Here is a 26,076-nt window from a genome sequence, read left to right as displayed (position 1 = left end):
AAAATGCTTGTTTGGATATGTGTGAGAGAAGGAAGCAGTCAGCTTTACTCAGTAGCAAAGGCACTATTACCCTAACTCCTTTAATGAATGCAATTTTGTCCTCACATTTTTCGGCCCTGCAGCAATATAGCTTAGTATAGGGTCTTGTCTAATGCATTTATGTTTACGTGGACCCTCAGGATGATGGTTATTCTAGGGAAACCTAAATAATACATTTCCTTCAAGATCCCGAATACTCAATAGTTTCTGGATTTTGTCTATTTGTAGGTACAGTTCTGTACAACCGAAGATGACGTCATTTTGCATCACTTGCCATTAAAGTATGCTAATGCAGTATTTTCAATAGAGGAGGACATTTATTTTTGTCAGTAAGCAGAGATACTGCACTGCATTAAAAGCAATTTATCTGGCCACCAATCTGTTTGAGGTCTGAATGAGAGGTTTGCTATTTCTCTGATTTTCAGTTCAGGCTCCTTAAAGCAGGTGCAATGTTCATATGTCTCTCTTCTCTGTTTTTTCCTCCTCAAAGACCTCTCTTTGCAGTTCCTCCCTGTGGCAGCATGGCTGATGTTTCATTGTAGAGTTTACAGATTCTGGATGAAGAAGAAAAGTACAGGGAGAACATGAGGAGCTGCTGGGTTTTCAGCACCAGCAGGATCACAGAGGTAATGGTGAGAAAGAGACAGACAGATCAAACATGAGATGCTTCAATACAACCTAGCTCCATAGCTCTGTGAGACCATAAGAAATGTGCACTCATTTGCAGAACAACTGAAAAGTTTTCTCAAGGAGGAGTTACCTTGCCTGCACCCTTTTCTTTCTCGCTGTGGAAGTAACTAGAAAGGGAGGAGAGGAATGAAAACTGTCTCCTCATGACTGTGCAGGCATCCATAGTTCTTGGTGATATGGAACTGATGCAACTGCAGCTTTATTCCTGCCTTCTCACTAAAAGCAAGGAGGGACTAGGAAGCAAAAAAGGACAAAAGGAAGAAAGAACACCAAGCCAGGACCAATCTTCTTGTCCATTTTATGACCACAACTTACTATCACAAAACAACTGAGAATTGATTGTGGGAGGAAGACACTCTTGTCTTCATATACAACATGCCTCCCCTGCTTTCTGGGAAGACTTAAAAAGTGAACTTGTTGGGTGTATACAGATTAAACATGTAATTGCCAGAAGATGAAAGAAAGTATGTGATTTGAAACGAAGACTTAATTTGGTTATTTCTATTAAATCTTGCTCATCACAACAGCCAGGTTCTTAAAACTCCTGTTCTTGGATTCAGTATTTACTGTGGTTGCACCCAGAAGGTTTTGAAATCCCTTTTCCCCTCAGATTATAACTGCTAGTAAGTGTTTTGAATTGTGATGACTCACAAAGTACTAGATATTTGTATTTTTTTTTCTTCTTTTTTTAAATATAACACTATATTTTTTAACTATCAGGATAACTAAGGGTTCAATGTTGCTGATTTGGAACAATTTCAATGCAAATAATAACTAATATTTAAAATTCTGCATAGACAATGGAGTTAACATTTAAGTAAAATCCAATGTGCACACATACCACATTTCTGCAATGTTTAAGGGCCTCACAAACACATTAGTTACTAAAACAATTGTTTTCAGAGGGAACTATGAAACTCTCACTCTTGTAAACTGTAACCATATTTCAATATCAACAGCTTAAGACATCTTTTTTAATTTCCTTTTCAGTCTCATTGCAGAAGTCATGTGGGACAGAAATAGATTCCTCAACATTTTATTGATGTCAGCAAAGGCTTGTGATTCATGTAATTGACTTCACACCCAGGCACTAGTGAAAGTATTATTCAGCAGGTAATGATTTTCTTATAAAAGTCTTTTTTCCAAGAAACATTGAGGAAGTGATAAAGCAGCTCCTGGAGGGCTTTTGTTTGCTTTTGGTTTTATTAATTTATGTAAAACTATAGCACAAGCCTGGGCTCAGAAAGAAATATACTGGTCTATGTTCTGTGCTTCCAGCGTAACAGATAATACTGAGGACAAGAGATCAAGTCAATATAAATGGCTATACCCAAAACCCTAAGATTTTTAATTAGAGTTTGAAAAGAAGGAATACACTTGTAATGCTGCCAGAGTTTCCTTGTCACAGCAATGTTGTCAGTATAGTAGGGAACCAGCATAGACAACTGTGCCACAGTGGCACAATTTGCCACTTTGACTTACTAGCAATTTCATGCACTATTTTGTTGCCTTCAGACTTTCTCCTCGTCAGGCAAGTGGAGAGATAGTCATGTGAGAATACAACAAGGTCCCATGCTGTAGACCACAATATAACCACATTATATTTATCTAACACAAGCAGCTGGTGACAGGCTTGCTCAAAACCCAGTCAGCTTGGACAAGACTTCTGTTCTGTGTTGATCTAAAACCCCCAAAATTGTGTCTAGAGTGCTCAGAGCTGACCAAAGACCTAAGAGCTGCTGAGACAACTGAGGTCCGACACATTCCTGAGATCTCTTCACATCCAGCACTGTCCTTACAGGCTGCCTGAACTCAGACTGTCTCCGAATCCTCTTTTGTCTTGCTACAGGTAATACTAGAGTCCTACAAATGACCACAAGCCCATATATCTACCCAGGATCACCACAAAGGCAATGAGATATTGAGAGGTGACCTATCACATGAGCGCATTTCACGTTCAGGGTAAAACAAGGGCACATCCCTTTGGGAGTACCAGATGTGTCATTCCACAGCTTGTCCTTAATAGCCCTCCTGCAGGCAAATTTGGTGTATTTTGACCTCTGAGATCTTAATATTCAACAGTGTATATAAAGCCAGTGACAACAAAGCTCCATCTACAATCAAGGTATTCATGCAGGTGCATGATTAAGAAAGCATAGGATAAGAGAGAAAGTAAATAAGAAGGATAAAAAGGGAAGAGAGGAAACTGAGTTTATAAAAACACAAGGTAACAAAATCCACAAACCAAAAAACCAAAGGGAATGAGAACATGGACAGGTCTGAAGGACCAGGAGAGAACTGGAATGGGAAACAGACTGATGAAAGACCTCAAATGAATGTGATGAGGCAGAGGAGATGGAGCAAGAGGAAGACAAAAGGGGGCAGGCAAAAGGAAGAATGACAAGTTGAAATGGGAGGAAACAGCAAGAAAAAATAAAAAGTACAAATGAAAGAAAATGCTGAAGTAGTAAGTGGAGCTGATCTTCAGGGACTGATCAGTGTTAGGCAAGAACAGTATTTGAGAGTAAAGCTGTACAACTTCACCAGCATCTTCTTTTCATGCTCTGTTTAATGCAACAAGAATTAAAAAGGTTGATAATTTGAATCTGGTCAGGTGTCATTTTACTGAGGATGTGTATTACTACTACTCCAAGTTCACCAAAGAAAGCCTACTCTGGAGCGGGGAAAAAAAAAAAAAGGGTGCAATTTAAATTGTCATTAATTTTAAAGTGCTGGAACCAGAGGAGCAAACATAAGAAACATGACTGATGGGCAGGGAGAGTAGCATAAGCATCAGCTTGTTCTGAATGAACTAGGCATCATTCTTTTTAAAAAAAAATCCTTATTTCCCCTATTAATGTAGTTTCTGAACTTTTCTTGCTGCTACAGAATGTATGTTCCTATGCCTAAGAAATTAGAATAGTAAGAAGTTTTATTCATTTACTCAGACTTATTCTCTCCCATGATCAAACTTGGAATAAGCAGTTAGACTTTACTATCCCCTCCTTCCCCCGTGTTGTTTCCCCAGTAAAAAGTTCAGAAATGTTGGTGGAAGAGTTTAGTGAAAAATATATAGCTGTTATACTCTTAAGTGGCTGATGAGTGCTCCAGGAGGATAATAACCTTATCACCTCAGCCACATGAAGTGAAGTGAATATTTAATTTTGCCAATCTTTTGAAAAAGGGAGGTGAAACAGGAAAGAGAACAGTGAAACTTCTTTAGTTCCTTGACGGTTATTGTTCAAACAAAATTCAAAATAGAAGTACCAAAATTCTAAAACTTACACTTCATAACATTCCAGTTAGTATCTAAGTAAGCCTTCAAGGCTTCTAAGTGGAGGACAAAGTTCAGATGAAAGGTTCCTCTAGGAATAAGAGATACTGTCATCTAAAGGCTAGTGAGTTGAATAATTAATAGGAAATACTGAAAACTGGATGTGATAAGAGCAACCATGTCACATTTTTATGACATTTTTTCTCTTAATAACACTCATTTGTGTCTATAGTGTTCTCTCTCTCTCTGTGTATATTTATATAATTTAGCTCTTTACATAGACAGTGATACAGTGATTGTATATATGTATACAATGTATGCATACATTTAAGTGTATGTATGTATACACACATACACGCACGCGCGCGCACACACACACGTCCATTTCCTTATTCTGTCCTCTTCTTTTCCGATCTCTGCAGATGCTGTACTCACAGATCTGTGCCTTCTCCCCCCCAGTTTTAATAAGAACACGAAATGCCCTGTGGCGGCAGGGAATTGTGCAGCCAGCCCATTAAGATTAGTGCAGCTACAGGAGGAACTCAGAAGCAGCTGCTGCTGTAGATGGAGCTGAGTGGGCATATGTAGCCGGCTGAGTATTCTTGAGGAGTTTTAATGGGCCATCATCATGACATGTCACTCTCCAAAATGACTATTTGTCATTCACACTCTTAAAAAGACAGTTTGGCAGCTTTGGGAAGTAAAAGCCATCTGTATACTGTGCATCATCACGTACTAATTGCATAATATTTATTGGGGGTGGGGGGACAGCAATACTGTATTGTAGCACCACCAAGAGCCTGCAGGCAACATAACACATTCAGAATAGGAATGGAAAAAAAGAGACCTGCTTTTCCTTCACACACATACTTCAAGCTTTTCAGAAATTATCTTGCTAGAATTTAGAATGAGGAAACAGACCACAGTGTTTGTAAACAATATGCACATTGGAATCCTTACAGACCTGTTCAATATTCAGTTTTGGGTCTTTTTGTTTTTTCCCAAACCACTCTCAGTCCATCAGTATTTATTCCTTGGAGTACTCATTCTGAGTATTTTAGTAACAAAACTGCATCACTGACAAACCAAGCCATAGAGTAATGGATTTGCTGTCTGACTTACCATATAAAAACTGCTTCTATTTTTACCCAAATAGATTTAATTTTTGATTAAAGAAACCAATGACTCAAACCTCATTTATACAAGTGCCTAAAACAATTAAATCATGTGAAAATACCACTGGAGTGAAATTCTATTTACAAATTCCTGAATGTTTATTCTTACCAGCTGTATTTGGGTCTCTGCATTTACTTATTCTCCAGGAAAGGGACTAAGTTCTCTTCTGCACATACCAATAGTATTTTCACATGATCCATATCTATTCATAATGCACCATACTATTTGCTGTTATATACTAAACCAACATATTTACTGGTCCAGTGATTTGATTTATTTTGTTGCCAAGAATCACTGAAGCTGTAAGACAAAATTCTCTTAAAGTCACTAGTCTCTATTTCAGCAGTGTAATAAAATTGTGTGAGGGTGCTCTCTCCCTGCATTCCCCACATACAGCTTCCATGAAAGTGATCAGGCTTAAAAAACATAGCATGGCAAATAAATACCAAAGACCCTAGTACACTTCATAGAAGAATATCTCTGGGCTAGCAGATGTCCATGGGCTTGAAAAGTTTATGCATGTGTAGCAGCTTACAGAAACAGAGCCTTCAAGAACTTCACTCATTCTTCTTCTCAAATTACTTCCCCACTACACATGAAACAATCTCTGCTTGCATAATATTAATATATATACAGTAAAGAACTGTTTGAGCATACACTTTTCTTGAATGAAATACATATATGTATATACGCATAAATACATCTATATTTACAGTGATAAGAGTATTTTCTGTTCTTATACCACTGTACATGGTAAACAATATGTTAATCCTTTTATTAATTATTTATGATTTTTAAGTCTTTTTTTTTTTTTTTTTTTTTAATGACCAGAGAATGCATGAATGTACTTCGCCTTATGGCACAGGAGAGAGGGAAAGAGGGGAGATGAGACAAGAAAAGCAATAGCAGAATTTATATATCTGCAATAATGCAAAATGAATGCTTTTACTTTTTCCCTGTTCTTGAAAATAGAAATAAGAAAAAAGAATACAAATATGCTGACTGGAAAGTTGTTTCTCCCATATTACTTTTTCTACTTAGTTGTAATAATTCAGGCCTAGAATTTCAACCACAGAAAATGAGAGCATATTAGAGGATCTATTTTTTCATATCTAACTCTGTAATCTAAAGAATTATCTGTAATAGCACTGAGTGGGAAAAATAATCATACACACTTTTTGTTTGACTACCATATCAATAATATCAAATTTACAAACAAAAATTCATTTGGTATTAAAGTCTTTTCTGAGATAAGACGTGTACTTATACTGCATGTCGTTATTTTAGAGTGGAAATTATACCTCCCATATTGTCTCTTCTTTGTCAAACTACTGATCTATAGTTTAGAGTGATTATCCTGTTTCTACTTCAACTATCCAAAATAGCTTGCAGCGTTGCTTGGTTGATAATGATTTTTCTCGTAGGAACCTGCTTCCAAAGAACATTAGTACCAAGGAATAGATACCTGGAGGGTGTAGAGCTTTATTCTGTTGTGTTTGGTTTGGGTTTATGTTGTATCAATTCCTCAAATTTCATTTGCTCTTGAAAGTTTAATGCTACTAAAAATCCACTTATAATCTTACCTTGCATGTTAGTGGGAAGTGCTGAAACCCTGACACACTACAAGACAACGGTAAAACATGTAACTGTAAAGCAGTTGAAGTAATTACTGTGACTAATTGTGTCTGTAGAAGCTTATAAAGTACTAGACTACAGAAGACAGCATGATCTGATAATTTTAATGATGAAAGATTTACAATACAGAAAAAATGTAATTAACTGGGTCCACAGCCACACTAACCTATAATTCCCTGAAAACAGTTAAGGACTTGTTAAATAAAATTTATGAAACCATTCAAACAAAGCAGAATTAACATGTTGGTGTACATCTCCATTTTTAACGTACATAAATGATAATATGCATGTCAGGGCATCAGTGTTTGTTATTATGTTTTGCTTCTTAAAAATTAAATTCTTATTGTCTTTCTTTATAAAGTTTTATATATTTGGATAAATGCAATAATTAGTGCTGACTTTCCTGAAAGATTTATAGTCAACTTGAAATTGACAGTTCTTCATATGATCATATTGGTTATATGATATAAAATGTTTCATACCACCCAGATATTTCTCAAAGTATTTCCACAAATCTAATCCCATAAGTATTCCCACTAAGATCAATGGCACTACTCCTAGATTTAAAGTGCAAAATTAAGAATTTGACACAATGCCCATATCACACGTAATTAGTCCCTGGGAAGGTACATTGGGGAGAGAGTCATAACTGCTCAGAGCTGACAGTGGGTCAAGGAAATAAAGCAAGAACAGAGAATTTTGAATGTAAAATTTTACTATAACATTTTAATATGAGTAAATTATTTCATATGAAAAGGGCAGCAATGAAAATCTATAGCAAAGCATTACAGTTTCATTGCTAGTATGACAATATAACATGAAAAACCAATGCATGACCAAATAAAGTGCCATATTAGACATCTTCCTATAGACATTTGTCTTGTGTCTTAAAATGAGTTCACTTAAAAAGAGCAGAAGAATCCCTTGGTTAACTTATTATCTTAAACCACAAGTTACTGTTGTCAGTGTGTTCACATTTCATTTAGAATCTCTTTTTCAGTCTGGCTTGATTAAACACCCCAACATTTCTGTAGTGCTTTGTATTAACTGCTATGACCAATTACTAACACTGCAGTTCAGTAAAGGTAAAACACTGAATGACAAATAAAATGTTCTTTTTTTCAGTTGGCTATAGGATAATTTCTTTTTTTTCTTTTTTCCCCTGCTTTTATGTATTTAACTGAAGATGGTTTATCACATTGGTTTTTACCCAAAAGTGTTTCTAAAATACATATCCATCCGTCCATATATACTGGCTAGTTAATTAACAGCCCATTGTTCAAAATTTACTCCAAAGAGTAGGGAAATTTAACTCTGTGCTACACCAAATTAAATCTCTGGTTTAGAATTCTCTAAGTTAGGAAATCGTCCTTATCCATGTACAGCATGTCAGGACTTGCTTAACGCTCACGAAAGTTGGTACCAAGCATATGCCTAAGCGTCTTTCTGAAAGAGAGCCTTAATCCCTGTGCAAAGGAAGGGTGCTTTAATGAACAGCAATGTGCATCACATAGACTAATTGTAAGAAGTAGAATTGAAAGCTTAAGTGATTCCATTACATAAATTCACACTGTAGCTGTTCAGTATTCAGAACAAGCTGAAGTAGGGTATGCACAGTAAATACAGACATTTGAAAGTCTGCCTTAAATTGTTCAGATCATTTAAAGTGATCCTTTGCGAATAGATACTTTAAAAGGTTTGATTTCTTCTTTTTTTTTTAACCATTCAAATTTGCAGGTCTGCCAGGGCTTTCAGATATAACCAGACTGATCTCAAGATAGTAATTCATATTTTATAGGCATTTTTACTCCATAGGATTAAGGGCTGGGAAAGAAATGCTTTTAATGCCTGTGTTTTCTGCTGTTTTTCAGAAAACATTTGAGGGGGAGGATAATGCATTAGTATTTCAAAACCATAACAAACTGCCTTAACATGAACAATACTAGGTTAATTGTAAAGCCTTCCAGCTTAGAAGGATTTTAACAGCTGTATGGAAAGGGCAGTGCTCTCCTGGTGCCTTTTTCTATTTTGGTGAGTATGGTGAGTGTTTAATAAAGACAATCTCATCAAATTCCTATGCAGTCATTACACCTTGTTTCCTTAAATCATATTTTGACTTTTCAAATGATGAGAGAAGATATTTATGGATTAAAATTGAAATTCACTCATCGTTTTTAAAAAAAAATTCAGATATGAGTTTTGCCATGTAAAAAGATCATGCCAACCCAGGATTTTCTTGTCTATTCTTCATGTTTTCACCAGAACACAATCTTGCTGTGTTTCTTACTCACTGCCATTAAATGCTGGCAAGACAATCAATTTATGTGCCATTGATAAACAAATGATGAGAAAATACTGAAATGGCAGGTGTTATTTTAGGTTGGTCATGTATACTTGCTGAATCTACATTAAAATTTAAATTGTGCAGACTGGTTTCTAATTCTGAAAGCCATCTGGATTCTACTGAAAATGTTCAAAGTCTTCCTTCAGAAACTCATTTCTGAAGGTTCCAGTACTTCACATATATTGAGAACTTTTGATTTACATAAAGACACTTCTGATTATCTGAAACAACGTGTCCTTTTGCCGCTATAAAAAACGTTGCATAGGGTACATAATTCAAATTCTTAGATGGACCCTGATGAAATTAGAGCACTCTTATCTAATGATCATTTTCACGTTGTTCCCTTTCTGAGTGAACTTTGGTTCAATAAAAATAGAGCACACGAGTTCCTTATGAGAACACTCCCTGCTTCTGAAGCATTGTGGTCAACATGAAGGTACAGGAGTTATTAGTATTGTGCATTCCGTCAACTGCAAACAAGATCACTCATCGCAATTTACTCTCATCTACCTCAAATGTTTCAACTCAGATGACAGTTACTAATTTGTCTGTCATACTTCTTGTGTATACCATCAAAGATCTCCTAAACAGATCTTTTATTATAGTATCTGATTGTTTTATTATAGTATCTGATCGGGTTTATAACCAAATCCAAAAACAATTAATTACTCTTGGAGATTAGAGTTTAAATCACTATAATACTTGCCCCCAGCATTCAAGACTGATCTTTGCTAAGTTTCACTTGACACAGCATGTAAACTTCTCTACCAGATTGTCTGAGCACTCTCAAAGCTTAATTGATCCAATTTGCATGTCTCATCCTGGCAGAATTGTGCATCATTTCTATCCTCTTGGACTAAGTGATCACAATCTAATCACTTTGTATACAAAGCAGATGGAAAGTTTCCAGCTCCTTTGCTATCCCCTTGCATGCATCCATATTAAAGCAATTCTAACTCGACAAGCAATCTGATCTTTCTGTATTTTTATAGGATTACTGTCTCATTGATAGGCCTTCTGTCACCAATTGTAATGTTCAGAACTTTATACTCAAGGCATTTTCACTTTTGTCTCACACCTTCTGTGTGGCCCATTAAAACGATCACTTAATTTAACAAACTGCTAAATATCCCCCCTTAGGGAAGTTCTATACAGCTTGGTGTAAATCAGCACAGCTCTGTGCACTGGAATGAGAGAGCAATTTCCATTCATTGAGGATCTGCTCCTATATTTTTAAGGGAAAACAAATAATTATAACCCCATTCATAAAGTTCTGAGCCTTGTACATTAATAGATACTGCCAAAAATTTTATATCTTTTAAAAGGAAAATGTTATTTTAAATTCAGTAACTATTTTCCAAATAGTAAGTGTTTCTGCACATGAAACAAATCTCTCGTGTTATTTTTCTGCACTCTTTCCCTTCAAAAATGTGCAAATTGTCATTTAAATACAATGTCAGTTTAGTAAAAAGTTACATTACTCATGATTAAGTGAAATCTAGCTTGTGAAAATAACACAAATAAATCAAAGCTTCTGCAAAGAAAAGTCACAAGCAGATCAGTCAAACTAATGAAGATCAAGGATGTATAAATTTCAAATATCATTAAAATAAAACTTTCTAAAGTGAACAGAAAATTCTACTTAATAATCTCACTTGTAGTTCACTGGAATTTATATTCCCCACCTGTCTCTAGTTTATATACATCTTCAAAGGTTATTGTGTTTCTTCAACGATACTCTATTCCTTGCATTCCTAACTGATGAACCCTTTGTCCTCCTAATGGTCCCACAGATCCTCTGCTCTTCTGGGAGTTTGTGGTTGGCTAGTATTGGCTTTGTTTTTCCCCTACATACATCCTTTTTATTGCTTCTTCCTCTTTTGTTTTCTCCATTAATGTCTATTCATATTTGCTCAATAAAATTTACGAGAAAGCAAAAAGATTGTTCAGGGTTTTTTTTGTTTTCATTGAAGAATACATGAGAAACTCTAAAGCATGTTGTTCACAGAAGTGATCAAACATTGGTGGTCAGTGCTTATGACAGCACAAGATAAGGAATACCCTTCAGTCTGCTCTGCAGCTACTTTTAAAACATGTGGAAGCCTGGAAGGCAAAAATAATGGCTATATAAGAGAATAAAGGAACCAGAATGCACTATTAAATTCTCCAATTTTTATCAAAGAGAAAGCATGCCAGTTCAATAATAGAGCCATGTTGTTGTGTCCATACACACACAAAAATAGCGGTACAAGTGGAAGGATAGTAGTTGTTCAATAGCAAATCTAGTGCATTCAATGTTAACTGGCAAAGAACAAACTGAATCAACCAAATAAACAAATTTGATCATAAAAAAGGCATTAAGACAGTAAACAGGCTTTCTATTAATGTGCTGCATGCTGAAAAGTGGTAGTATAAAACCAGCAATGTCTTTCTGTGACTTGCATTTCATATAGACTCTGTGGACAAGTCATATGTAAGCTGTTCGTATTGCAACCTTGGCTGAGTCTTGTAAAGACAAGCTCTTTCTTTCCAGGAGACGAATTATGCCTCCAGTTACATAAGCAAGTAAAACCCCTGCTATCTTCAGATTCTGTTCTCATTGTAAAAATGTATGGTCCCATAGCTTACAACTGGGTTGTGCAGGTGTAAGTCAGTGGAACATAACAAACACGTCTGTGGATGACACTCAAGTAATAATAGAATGCAGTTTGCTGTCTTTCAGCTGTGTTAGCTCAGCAGGACTAATAGCAATAATAAGTAGAAAAAAAATTATCACCAGAACAGGCAGGTGTGACTCACACATAGAATTCATCTACTGAGTAACAAAGTATAATTTTATATAGTCACTATTAAGAACAAATTCTCTGCTACTCTGTAAACAATCAGACACATATTAGACCATCGTATTGTATTTAGTGAAGACACCCAGGGTTTCTAAGCCAATGTGAAGACTTGTGGCCCTGAGCTACCTTTTCCATGCTGCTGCTTCTGACGGTCCCACACTCCACCCTGAAGGCATTTAAATCTTCAGTTGAGGTAAAAAAAGTAACAGTATTGAATGTTTTCCTTGAGCCCAACCTTACAGTAAAACATCAGGAAGGGTCTATTGATTAATGAGACACACAACTTCAGGAGTATGAAGAACAGAACAACTCTTACGTTGCCTTCCAAAACATCATTCATAAAATGATGTTATCCTCTACCAAACATTATTAAATAGTATCTTAACGTTTTAGGGTTTAAGAAAATCTATCTTACTTTATTGCATTACTTCTGTTGCCACCAACAAAACCAAAAGTGTACTTTGATCTTGAGAATAGATTAGGAAAGCATTGAATATAATGTTCATCATCAGTTGTATTTGTATTTCCAACAGAACCAAGTAATTATGGGGAAAAAAGATCTGGTTTCACCCTGTTACTCTCTACAATGGCACTCGTATTGGTTCTGTCAGAGTTCTGTTGTCAGTAAAGGTTATTTACAGGTGCAAGAGTGTTTGACTCCAAGAAAATTTGCGATATTGCTGATCACTTTGTTCACTATAATGAACTTAACTCTTCTGACCTTGATGGTTAAGCTGCAGCATGTTTCCCCTGTATCTTGCTAATTACCTTACAAAGTAATTTTCCGGAGAATTGAATCTGATCCACAACCTGTTAGCTCATCCTGCTACAGTCCAAAACTGTGTTCCAAATTGATATTTGCAGTTTAAGCATAGCACAAAGCATGCATGCAATGGTCAGAACTGGAAGGTAGGCCACTGTATCTACTACACAGAAGATAAAATTATTTCAGAAGCAAACGTAAATATCTTGAATTGTTAGTGTAGTCTGCAGATACAAACCCTTATATCTCTAAAGGTATCAGAATGATCTGTCATCAAGGTGGACATCTTAATCTTTCTGTCTTCCTCATAGCCTCATTGCCTGCTTGGCGGATATTTTGGAAGCAAGACAAAGCACCTGGGCCCTCAGTCTGTATCATCCCATGTGAAAAGCAGTCATTGATTTCATTTTGTGCTACTAGAAGTAAAATTGGCAAAAAAAACGTTCTTGAAAGATGATTTTGCCATCAGACTAGCAGAATAGACCATCGTCTTCTACCCAACTCTGCTTACTAAAATAATAGATGAAAGGAAATTGTTGAATGTGATACTGTGGCTCACATAGTATGGAACAAAATCTAATTTTGACAGGACATTGAAATTAGTCTACATGGCAAAATTCTCATGTAGCCTGCAAACAGATTGAAGGAAATACAGTTACATGAAATGATGAATGTCAAAATACTAGTCTAGAAGGAAAGGTATCTCCTGAGGGTCTGAAAGACCTAGAAAACCCATGAGTGTCATTATTTCATCCCCTTAACTCCAAGCACAAATTTACTTCGTAAGGTGCGGGCTGCCTTCCTTAGTGGTAGACCAGAGCATTAATCCTTTTGATTTTCAGCTCTTAATTTGGAAACAGTCTGGACATGGCCCAGTTGCTGCCATGACAGATGCACATATTTGCATCCTTCCATCCTTCTGCTGAGAGCTCAGACTTGCTCGGACTCCTCCAGATCTGCATGTTGCTTTTTTGCTTATCCACACTCTATCTTGACCCAGTAGTTCTTGGAATCTCTACAGATGGAAGGCTCTTCTTTCTTGTCCTATGTTGTTGGGCGCCCTGTTGCTCATGTTTTAGGCTTTTTTTTGATCAAATTCCAAATTCTCTGGCCCTGTCCAGTAATGTTTTATATGAAACATTTACGACTTTCTTTTTCTATCATTTGCTTCCCTGTTGCCAGAAAAGAAACATAAAATCAGTTTTCTACTAGTTTTTGTCTTGATGATATTTGGTTTTGCTGCTGTCTTGTATCACAGATGACTTTGTTGTACATGGCATCTTCCTCTTTCGATTACAAATGAGCTTTACTTACCTTTTTGTCCCTTTCAACTGCATCTGCTAGTTAACAGACCTAGTCTCCTGCACATTTCTCAAACCTGGGTGTTACTGGATCTCTAGCTAGCTGCCCTCCTTTCCCATCTGTATTAACAAAACTAAGTCAGCTAGCATTGGTACCTACAAGGCCTTCTTTCTAGAACCCCTGTGTGGTGGATTGATGTGACTTAAACCAATGTATGCCCCATATACATGCATATAGCATCCTTAGCAAAGAGCAAAGGGAATCAAGACCCATACATATGATTGTTATACCTTAATCTAATTAATCTTTTCATTGATTGCTTTGGTATGTTCTTTTCAGCTTTACATCAGGCTCTGGAGTGAGAAAAACATAGCATATTGCTTCATCATGGTCCGTGCATTCTTACACTTACTCGTTGGAATTCTTTTTCTTCTCTTAAACTTTTTCAATCTCTTTTTTCCTGTACTAGAATCTTTACATTTTCTTTCAGTCTTAAGATAAATCTGAATTGAATAAATGTGTCAGTACAAGTGGGAATTATTCCTCAAGTACACTTGTTTCAGCAGAAAGAATAAAACAGAAAAGCAATAAGGCTTTAAGATCCTCAGAGTAGTAGTGGACATGAGCTGGCAAAGAAAGAAACAAACATGAATTGTGCAATTTGAATCATACAATGAGACGGGAAATAAGTTTCACTTGGCTTATTCCCTGTTTAGCTGAAGGTATAATAGAGTGCTTTTGTTCGTGGCTTTTTACTGTCAGGAAGATATTGAAAAAATAGAGGGAATGAATAAAAGAGCAGTAAAGATGAACACAGGACTGCAGTGCTGACTAATGAGGAAAACTTTTTAAAAGTGTGAAATATGTATTGCTTGGCTAAGCAACAGTTCAGTGGTAAAGGGTAAAAGATGGGTGGGGAGGACAACAGTCTACATATGCATGAAAATTATGAACATCCAGGAGCAAGAGGAATTATTTAACAGTTTTTAATATAAACACTATGCAGCATTATAGCCCTGCAAGTTAAAAAAGAAACATAAAAATATGCCAAGTACTTTCCCAAATGCCTACTCTGCCCATATAATGTGTGTAAATGGTATATGAAAGGCAAGTTAAGTATTTTGCTAATTTATGGATTTATACGATTGTGGAAACTTAAGAAATGACCATCTGCTTTTCCCAACTGTGTCTGAAAACTTTTCATTCTTACAGAATAACAAGCTAAACTTTGCCTAATACAGCACCTGCCTACCTTGTAAGGAAAATGAATTGCTTGATTGCCTAGTCAGCAGGGTTACAATTTGGTACCTCAGTATGAAATGTTTAAGCAGCTTATCATCCTTACACATGTGTCCAAGTACCAGATTTTCCATATTTTGGAAGCATTTCAAATGAAAAAATAACTTTGTGGGCTCAATTCTTCTCACACATACTCCACAGCCACAAAATTGCATGTCTCTATAGTCCTCAAGGTAATTTCTCGTGATTTACAGAAACAGGAACACTAAATGGGACAGTATGACTATGGTAACATTTTGTGGAATTCATGCAGCAAAATCTCCTTTTATCACCTGGAAAATGACATTATATTTATTTATTTCTACTCAGAGAGGGCCAAAGAATCTCCTGTGGTGTGGGCAGAACATTACATCAGATCGTACCTAGCTGTTCTCAACATATACCCTATTCACCCATATGAAACACCATAATGCAGGCCTTCAGTGCTCTAAGAATACTATATGACTATATGAAAAGGCGGCACTATTTTTCACTGTCAACATGTGGAATATGTTGCTACCTGTTGTCAATCAGTCCTCAGTATTCCTCTTTTACTAACCTACAGAATAAAATATCAGTTAAAAATTCAATTTTAAAACGGCCAAATAGTTGTATTCCAAAATTAATATTCTCAAATGGTCTACTAGGGTCGATAAAACTGATCTCAAGATTCTGGATTAAATATTCTGTTACTCTATGAACAGCACAACTTAATAAACAACACATATTAAAAAACCTTTGCCGCCCTCTTGGATGTTTAGAACTACCTTCTTCTCCCAGGGGAGCATTCTGAAAAAGACAGCCTGAGACTGAGCCAGTAAGGCATATTTTCTATTTTCTGGTACATGAATAATTCCACATGAACTACTATATGCAAAAGAGCTATATTTGTCTTGGTATTCCTATTTATCTGAAAGATAAAATAATGTTTATTCTTCATTATATTGTTTATGACTTATAGAGTACTACTGCCGTACTACATGCTTTACACCCACTTAAATAACAATATTACTTTTGCAACAGCACAGCGCTGTAACACCAGCAAATACTTGAATATGGAAGGAACTGTTAACGGTAGTAATTTTTTAGCTGAGTCAAAAACTTCTGCAAGAATTAATCCTAAATATATTGTATAATTTTATAAGCATATTTATTGATTTTGGTAATCAGCATCTTTTCATGACATGTTCTTCTGTTACTGGACCTTCTTCATTGGCTAAGTTTACACTTAGGCTGGGAAGGTTAAGGTGGCTCCCATTTATAGTTTGAGGTCAAATGATATATAGTTAGGTGTTGATAACGTATTTTTAATATCATGTAAACAACCCCCCCCATTTTTAACCAGCTGATCCTCCTTCTTACAACCTTGAAGCTATGAGAGATTAAGCATTGTCCTGGTTTCGGCTGGGATAGAGTTAATTCTCTTCTTAGTAGCTGGTACAGTGCTGTGTTTTGGATTTAGTGTGAGAATGATGTTGATAACACTCTGATGTTTTAGTTGTTGCTAAGTAGCGCTTATCTTAAGCCAAGGACTTTTCAGTTTCCCGTGCTCTGCCAGCAAGCAGGTGTGCAAGAAGCTGGGAGGGAGCAGAGCCGGGGCAGCTGACCTGAACTAGCCAAAGAGGTATTCCATACCATGGAACGTCATGCCCAGTATATAAACAGGGGGGAGTTGGCCGGGCGGCGCGGATCGTGGCTCGGGAACTAACTGGGCATCGGTCAGCGGGTGGTGAGCAATTGCATTGTGCATCACTGGTGGGGTTTTTTTATTTGTTTGTTTGTGGGTTTTTTTTTTCCCCTTCCTCCCCCTCCTTTTTTTGTTATATTCCTTTTCATTACTATTATTATTATTATATTTCATTATTACTATTGTTAGTATTATATTTTACTTTAGTTATTAAACTGTTCTTATCTCAACCCATGAGTTTTACTTTTTTTTTTTCCCCTCTTTCCTCCTCCTCACCCCACTGGGAGGGGGAAGGGGGAAGCAGCTGCGTGGTGCTTAGTTGCTGGCTGGGGTTAAACCACGACAAGCATTATGACCTCCTCAAACTTCTTCTTGTAGTGTAGGCTGGTATTCATACCACGACCATGGTTTGGACAGTTGGGACAGAATTAAAATAAACTCTGCTGCTTTTTCTAAGAGCTATTTGTCTCTAATTTATGTAACATATCTAATTTATGTCTCTGATTTATGTAAGTGTCTCTTCCACTGCAAAAGTGACAGAGAAGATGCTGGTAGCGTATGGTAGCTAATAGTTATTCTGAGAGAAGTAAGCAACCTAGTGTATTAACTTCCTTCTTCTTTCAGCAGTTCCACCATTAGCACTTAGCTCAGTCACCTCTTCCAGGGAAATGCACAATGCTGAGAGAAAAAGATTATACTGCAGCGATTTTCCAGGACTTATCACCAGTATATTTCTGTAAAAGCCAATTTACTGGACACGAAGGAACCATTCCCTGATTTTTTCAGGATCTCTAAATATGTTGTCCCAGGTACTCCCCTTAACCAGTAAAAGTTAGCAATGAAAAACTGACATGTGTACACAGGTACTATTTTATTACGTGATTACTAAAAAAAAAAAAAAAAAAAAAAAAAAAAGACAAGGAACTTGAGAAGTGCAGTGTGATATTTAAAAAAAACCCCAAAAGTGTGGAGCAAAGAAGAAATTCAGCAGAAGAATTGTGACATGGCAGCAATAGTCCTGGCAGCACTTTTAGACTGTGACACATGGAAAATACTAAATACATGGAATGAATGCCCAATGAGTCTGTAGATAGACAATTATGTCTAACAATACAGGTATAAGAAAAAAGGCAACATGGAAAAGGTCGTGTGATAGCAGGCTACAAGATGTAAAACTTTAAAGCATATGCAGTTTGATCTTTTGAAAGCAACAGAAAAATATCCTTTATCTTCACTGGTCTGAAAGAAGAAGTAGCCTTGTACTAACTTAGATATCAAATAGATCTGCACTTACGAATTTCAACTAACTTGTCATCCATAAAGGATGGAAAATAAAGGCAGGAAAGAACCCCCTGTTATCTGTTCAAAATGTTTAAAAATGTTGCATGATTTTCGTTTTCAGAACAAATAATATTCTATCTTCATAGCAAAGAACAACAGCAAGGTATTGTTCTCAAGCTATTTTCGGGATGCTGTCTAACATCTCCATATTTCTCCGGATTCTATTGTTGCTTCTTAATCTGCTATTGCCTCTTGTCTTACAAGACCACTGCCTGAGCGCAGGGGTTGTGTTTGCTTGCACTGTGCCTAGCACAGTGGGAATTTGGTTCGTGACTGGACTTCCTTAGCCCTAGAATAATGCAAATACTCACAGTTCTTGGTAGCCCTAGTTTTACAGCGCTGTATATTTCCAATGTCCTTAATACACAACTGCGAGACTAGAGGACCGAGGTAAAACTGGATGTTGAGTGACAGCCAACAGCATGAACTAGAGGACTACAACCAAGCTCAGCAGATAAAAAGGAGAAGGAACGTCAGAACATGGCAAAAAGAAGGCAGCTGAAGCAGCATGAGCTTGACCGACATCAAAACTGTAAATCTCATGCTCTCATGAAAAGAAGGCATTTTCTGATAACCAGCCAAGCATACAGGACACTTGCATCTACATACCGTTGCAAAATTAACTTCTACTCTTGCTTTTCAATTTTGTCAGAGACCCATAAAACATAGTTTTAAATAATGCCCACAAGAAATTCAGAGCAGAGCACTGCAGGTAGAGCCTATTAGTCTACTGAAATACAGAACTGGTATTACAGGATTATATAAATAGCATGGCTGTGCCATTGAATAAAAAGCTGCTATGAGGGCTACTTAATTTACGGATGTTGTCATCACCTTCACTAACCTTCCTCTTCTGTAATGTCACATGTTAAGGATCAATGTTCTATATTATACTAAAAGATCAAAAAGCTGCATGTTCTGGTTCAGTATCCAACCGTAAGTCTCTCAACTCTATTATCGCTTCTAATAATGAAATTACATACAAATTGTCTTTTAGTGCTTGAGCATGTGAAATTGTCATCACTTTAAATCCCCAGCATAAAACCCATTTCTGTACCCATTCAACTATGTGAGAAGATGACTTCCTATAAAGAGGGAAAGAGGAAATTACACTATAGCTGTGCAGGTTAATGAAATCAACCAGGAAAAAGCAGTAGATTTTAGGTTATCCCTTTGGATAATTCTTCCTGTGTGCCTTAATCTCACTGTTCTCCCCAGAGACACTTTAGCCCTGCATGCTAAGTAGGAAACATTTAGATTGTCAGTCAGCTCTCAGTTATTTGGGGTAATCCAAATAAAGTAAAGTATGGAATAACGCAAAGCCCACAGTGACTATCCGGTGAAGAAAAGTGTGTGCTACTAGTAGTACTAGTAGTACTACCACGTAGTACAAGCTAAGATGGTAAATTCATACCACTGCTGTACAGTTGAAGCATCCCTTCACCAAGACCTATTCCATCCACAAAGCAGGTAAGCAGACTTGACTATTTTGTCTGTTCATTTGTTTCATTTGCAGCACTTGTGGTAGAAAAACATTGACAGGAATGGCATGTCCCATTTTACTTAAAAGGTCAACTGTTATCAATTTTCACAGCACAGAACAACAAAGAGTTCCTGAGATGGATAAATATCAGAAATACAGCAGATTTGCTTTTTCACTTTCATAAATGGCCTTTTGGGAGTATATAAAACAACAGTGCTTCAAAGACTATGCTAAAAGTAAAGATAACATAACTAGAAAAGGAGCAAAAAATATAACAAAGGGGAAGTTTCTCTCTGAGTTACTACGCCATCTTTGTTTTCCACATAGAGTCCACAAAGATAGCTGAAGAATAGTTGGTTTGGGTTTGGTTTCTTTTTCCCTCAAAAGTACTTGGGGGGAAAAAAAGAAAAGAAAAAAAATCTGTGCAGAGCTGTAGCTACTCTCAGCCAGGAGCTTACTTGCAGAGCAGACGTGAACATTTATCTTGCTGAGGATGCTTGGAGGGGCGAGACCGCAGGCTGAGGCTGGGCAGAGAGCACAGGTCCCAGTGGGTTGCCTCCAGAGGCAGCGGGAGGGATAGAGCCCTCCAGGGAATCGTACCTGACCCACCTCCTGCTCTGTTATCTGCAAATGAGGCAGCCTAGCCTCTTTTACCTACATTTAGCCTTCATAATTTCACCCCATCTCCTCTCCGTTTCCCAAAGTGTCAGTAAAACTGCTGTAGTGTAGTTTCTAGAGAGATGAAAAGCTATTTGGGCTAATTTCTGTTCAGAGATCCTCAGGTCTTTCATCACGGATGAAGCTCCCTCAGTTTCTCAGCAGCTGATATTCCTGCATATCGGTCTGAGTTTGACTGAGTGGCCAGTGCTTCCACAGTACTCACCACCTTAACATATTTTAGCAAAGACACTTATTATCCAAGTCAGTCAAAAAGTCATCAGCCACATCTAAAAGTGTCAGCCTATGATCTAGAAAAAGAGCTCTACTTCTGACTACATCTGTATGGCTTGATATAAGGTTGCACCAGAGATAAATATCATATGCGAATAATTCTGTCACCCTATTAACACATTCACCAACACCTTTGAAAAACAAAAACAAACACAAAAATACAGTATCCTCCCCTGTCCGGCCTCCTTCCCTCCAAAATGATGAGGCTGGAAAAAACAACTCGCTCTCTATGCCAACAATAACATACCCTTCTTGTTATTTTGCTGCTTGAAACTCCCTTTCCCCACCCTGCCTTGGCACAAACCTGTAAATTCTCTTAAATGCACCAATTTTCTGGGAAATGTTTAAGTTCACTGCATTTTTTTTTTTAATGCTGCACTCATTCTATACTACTCCAGAAAATAATAATGCAAATATTAGCTTTTATGCACTTTGGCCCATGTTTGAAAATTGAATCCAACAAGCCTCTTTTTATCTTAAAATAGAAGAAAAACAAAGAGGCAGGTAAAATGGAATTGGAAGGCAATGACTGTGAGCTCTAACAAACTACATGCTTTTAGTCCACTCATTTAGCCTTTTTTCCTTGATTTTACCATCTAGAAAATGCAGGTTAGGATTTATGCTTTCCTTACCCATACATTATAAATAACAACTACATGCAGGGCACCTTACAAGTTCCAAGTGTTATTTTTGAGAAGTACCAGTGAGCCTCTCAAAGTTAAGCATCAACTTCTTGGGTTTGTGTTCAATCAAGCCTATGTCTTTTTCTCAGGGAAAAAAAAGGAGTTGAACTCAGCAAAAAGCGTGAAACTGTCCCTGTCTTTAACTATACCTAAATTTAGAGCCATTGGAAAAGGAGCTTTGGTTTGGATCCAAAAAAAAACAGTGAAGCCAGTCATCAATCAACATCTCACATGGAGTTCACAGCCTTGTTTCACTTCTTCAGGTTTATTTGTGGCTTCTTTTGATTTTTTAAATTTTTTTTAATAAGAAAAATGAAAGGATTACTGGCTGAGACTTCGTGTCATTATAATGCTTTTGAGGAGACTGACACTCTTGCAGTAGAACATGTACAATTAAATTAAAAACAAACAAAACAAAAAAAAACAACAGCAAAAAAAAAAAAAAAAACACAACCAAAACCAAACCCTGGATGTCTGATAGTTATGTAACAAAACGAAAAAAGATATCAACAAAATTTTAAAGTTCTACTTTAACTGCACCCCTTTTTGCCAATGTGTACCCATACAGACTTTAATCACGAGATTGTATACAGCTTTACAAATATTCAATATAATAGCATACACTTTTTCCTAATTTCAGGTGTTTATGCATTGAATCATTTAAAACTGCTCTGTATTATTATTTTTAAGCCCAAATAGATTCCATTAAAGTAATTTATATGGAAAATACAGAGTAAGGCATTTCACAAAACATATTACCGAGCAATAGTAAACATTTTCCGGAAAACAGAACCCACCTATGCTTCTAGCTAAATTAGCGTCACAGTTAACTGCCTCATCTCCTACATGGCATGTCTGGAAGATAACAGTGCCTATCCAAACAGGTAAAAGGGCTAAATAGTTAAATGCTTCAGCCCTTTAAGTGAATGTAACATATGCTGTGCTGATGGACAGAAAGAAATTGTATATGGTTCATTCCACAATCTGATTACATGTTAAGCACCTCCCAAGAGCCACTCAGAATGCTCAGGATTGAATCCAAGATGATTAAAATTCATACCATGGAGAGGAAAGACCTACATTAAAAAAAAAAATAAAAGGCAAAAAACTGCAGTCACCTCTGACTCCTATTAGTGTAAAACTAATGGAACTCCTCCAGAGATTTTTCCAGAGTGATGTGAGAAACAGGCCCCTGCCACCTTAAGAAAATAAATACATTTTTTTTTAAGAACAAACAAAAAACATTCTGCCAATAAATGGATGTCAAGGATGCAAGAAAGAAGGCTGCAATATACCTCAGGTATGGATCTGAAGTCTTGTTAAACAAACCTGAAAACACTGAAAATTTATTTTAAGTGAAAGACTTGTCTTACTGAGGTGAATTGGAATCCTGTTACATTATTTAAAAGGAATAGGATTTTACCCTGCATGATCATGTAATTAAAGTGTCAGAATGCACACACCCATGAGGACAGAGTTAATGCTGAATATGGAATTAACATTGGTATTTCATGACTCTTGAACAATTTGCCGTGTAACCCTAACATTCTCCAAATGCTGCCTTCCAACCAGAATTGCCTAGGGCTTTGTAAAATCGAATAGTGGCGGGGAGAAAATATTCCCTACTGCAGCTCCATTTGCCTGAGTGTTTCTGAAGCATTTTTATCTCACAGCCCTTACAATCTGGAGTAAGGTTCCTCGTTCCTGGATGTGCAGTTAGATTGGCACCCTGCAAAGCATCCTGAACGTAAGGCAGTGCAGGACTGACCTCCCCAGGAGCAGAACACTCTGCAGAACATGAGGCAGAGTCTGGTTCCACTTCACTTGATGAGAGAAGTGAGTTACGCCAGCCCTTTGCTTGACGTTGCTTCCTCACCAAGAGGAAAGGAAAAAAAAAAAAAAAAAAACACCAAAGAAAAAAGAAAACAACCTTCCTATCCAGATCTCAGTTTTCTCAGTCCCTACCTGCCTGCAAAGGATTTGAAACAAGAACAGCAATATTTTTAAGGGGAGAAGAGGGGGAGGAAGGTGACTGCTGCTCACTTCAGAGTGGTGCTACACATAATACGTTAACATACAGAAAGAAAATCACTTCTTCACCTTTTTGCTTCCCTGCGTGGGAATGCAGCTTCGGTCATGATTGCACCTCAGGAACCACACAGTAAAAAGCCTCTCCAGTGAGAAGGTTAGGAACCGTGCACGTCTTATCTTATAAGATGCTCAGCAAGGACTCTGTTTCCAGGAAGATGGGCTTCCTTTTGCAAGTGCAAATTTTTATCTGCTTTTCCTACAAAATGAATTGCTGGTACAAATGTGAGTTCCTGAGCCAACAATTCATACTGCTGATACAAAAGCAGGCTGGGCACAGACTGTTTCAGAAAAAAAGGTTTGCTTTTCAGAAGATATCTGCTTATGAATGCTAGGACTCCAGTAAAGGACAGGAAAAAGCAGACTGTGAAGCTAAGAATAACCACATACATGCAAATATCATGTACTCTAGCGCTACCACAGCATCTTTGGCCATAATATAGCAATCGAATGAATACGAGAATTGCTACAGATCAAAACCAGTCTTCACTTGAGTAAAGTCACTGCTTTTCCAGGAAAGAAATTCTAATTTGCAAGCCACACTTCTTTTTTATCAGTGGGCAAGAATGCCAAATGTGCCATTTTCCAGAGGCACAAGAGAATCTCCAACCTGAGAACAAATTTACCTAAAAGACAAAACTCACAAAGCCAAGCAGCAGCTGCATGGCATCAGAATGGACACTGCTACATAACCTAAAACTTAACAGAAACTTTCAGGACTGCTGTGATAAGAGATGATATTTCTGATGCTAGCAAATCTTTCTTAAGGGCTCAATTGTGCAAAGTACCAGCCTCAGTTCAGAAAAAGCACCTAAACACAACCATAGCTGTGATCATGAGAGCAGTTCCCCATTTAACTCGATTATTCAGTTGGCATGATTAAATTCTAAGTGCTTAACTGTGTTAACACAAACATCAAAGTTTTTGTCTCGGTAGGACGAATTAAGTAAGCTGAAATTCATTGCACTCGTATATTTGAAGTGATGGATTTCAGATTACTTCATCTCCTTTTTTGTAAGCATGCCATTTTGCCAAAAGCTGTCACTCCCTTGTTTTCTATGAATTTGCTATAGTTTAATGAGAAACTCTATTTATTGATTCTGATATTACATAGAAAAATGGGTTTTTCTTTCAATAAGATGATTACACATAAATGTTACATAGAAACACAAGAGTGTTTTCTGTTTGGGTTTTTTTTTTTTCTTCGTAATTGCTGAAGGAAGCATATTACCCACCAGCACAAGGCAGTGAATGAGCTAAGGCCCGGATTCACAGCTGTGCTCAGCGTGCTCCACGTGCAGCGATGGGCGCGCAAAACGAGCCATTTGGGATGCCCTGATGTAAGGGCTTGCTCTGCACTGGCCTGGTGCCCATCAGAGAGAAGGCAAAGCCACAAGGCTGGGCTATGCACAGAGGGCAGCGGGGCCCCCAAGGTGCCCATCTGCCGGCCAGGCAACGTCAAAGCAAAGCAGTAATGCAGACGTGCCCTCCTTTCTACTTGTCACACCCCCAGACGCCTGATTCTTTCTCTCTTGCCTTCAGTAGTGCGGATCTTTAGGGAGCAAACAACACAACACAGAACTTCTATTTTCTGGGACTAGCTGTTAGCTCTTATAAAAGAGTATTCATCATTATGTTTCTCTATTCATATGTAAAAAAATACATCTAATATTAGTAATAAAATATTTTCTCTGTATCAATGGGGGTAAAACACTTTCATTATCGTACTACTTTAAAGAAGCATAGCAAATATGTAGAGCTCTTAAAGAAAATTGCAAGAGGACTCAGGAACGTAATGTGTTGCTGTTCTGAAGTGCTAAACATTTTTCTTTTTCAAACCACGAAACTTTGTCCCATCCTGGCTTAAGTCAACCATGCTGACAGGATTACAGTTTTCAGGTTGCACCGTATTAACATGCCAAAAAGCAAGCATCTGCACCCTCCAAAGTTTGTTTAAATCCCTACCTTTCCTACATAGAGTGGGTCTGTACCCATGTATTCTTCCAGCACAAAGAATTGATTCCACACCCAGCTGCGTTTGGTTCTCGTCCTCCCTGATTGAAAGTAGGGCTTTGACCTGGACCTCGAGAGCTCTGCTTGATTCATTCCAGAAAGACACAGGAAAAGAGCTAGTATCTGCAGAAAATGGCAGAACTCCACTTTGCCCAACTTCATCTTTTTTTTTTTTTTTCCTGTGAAAGAAAAAACCTTGACGAGAGCGGGCACAATTCCAGTTGTCTCAGTAGCTCTAGCCTCCGGCAGGGTGTCAGCTGGGAGTCCAGGGATAATAATTTGTGGAGTGGTCGATTGGAAGAAGTCACCACTGCTGAATAGCCTTCACCAAAGAAATGGTGTAATAGGTACCTATCCGGGAAAAAGACAAGAACCGTTGTCAGAACTTTTTTTTTCCTTTTTTTTAAAGAATGCAAATTCTTCGCAGCTTTCACATAATGCATCAAAAATGTTTATTTATGATTTTTCTCATCATCAACACAGTTG

General features: G+C 37.3%; 1 protein-coding gene across 2 annotated transcripts in view; it reads right to left on the bottom strand.

The window, feature by feature from the left end:
- Positions 1-25,752, bottom strand: part of LOC127029986 (cadherin-7) — a 71,177-nt gene extending 45,425 nt beyond the window's left edge. For both annotated transcript variants that reach the window (XM_050915882.1, XM_050915883.1), the window contains exon 1: positions 25,543-25,752. In XM_050915882.1, the coding sequence (XP_050771839.1) occupies positions 25,543-25,752 (210 nt within the window). The remainder of the gene's footprint in view (positions 1-25,542) is intronic.
- Between the last annotated feature and the right edge of the window lie 324 nt (positions 25,753-26,076).

Source organism: Gymnogyps californianus, chromosome 2, assembly GCF_018139145.2.
Source record: "Gymnogyps californianus isolate 813 chromosome 2, ASM1813914v2, whole genome shotgun sequence".
Classification (NCBI taxonomy): domain Eukaryota; kingdom Metazoa; phylum Chordata; class Aves; order Accipitriformes; family Cathartidae; genus Gymnogyps; species Gymnogyps californianus.
This window is presented reverse-complemented; position numbering and strand designations above follow the sequence as displayed.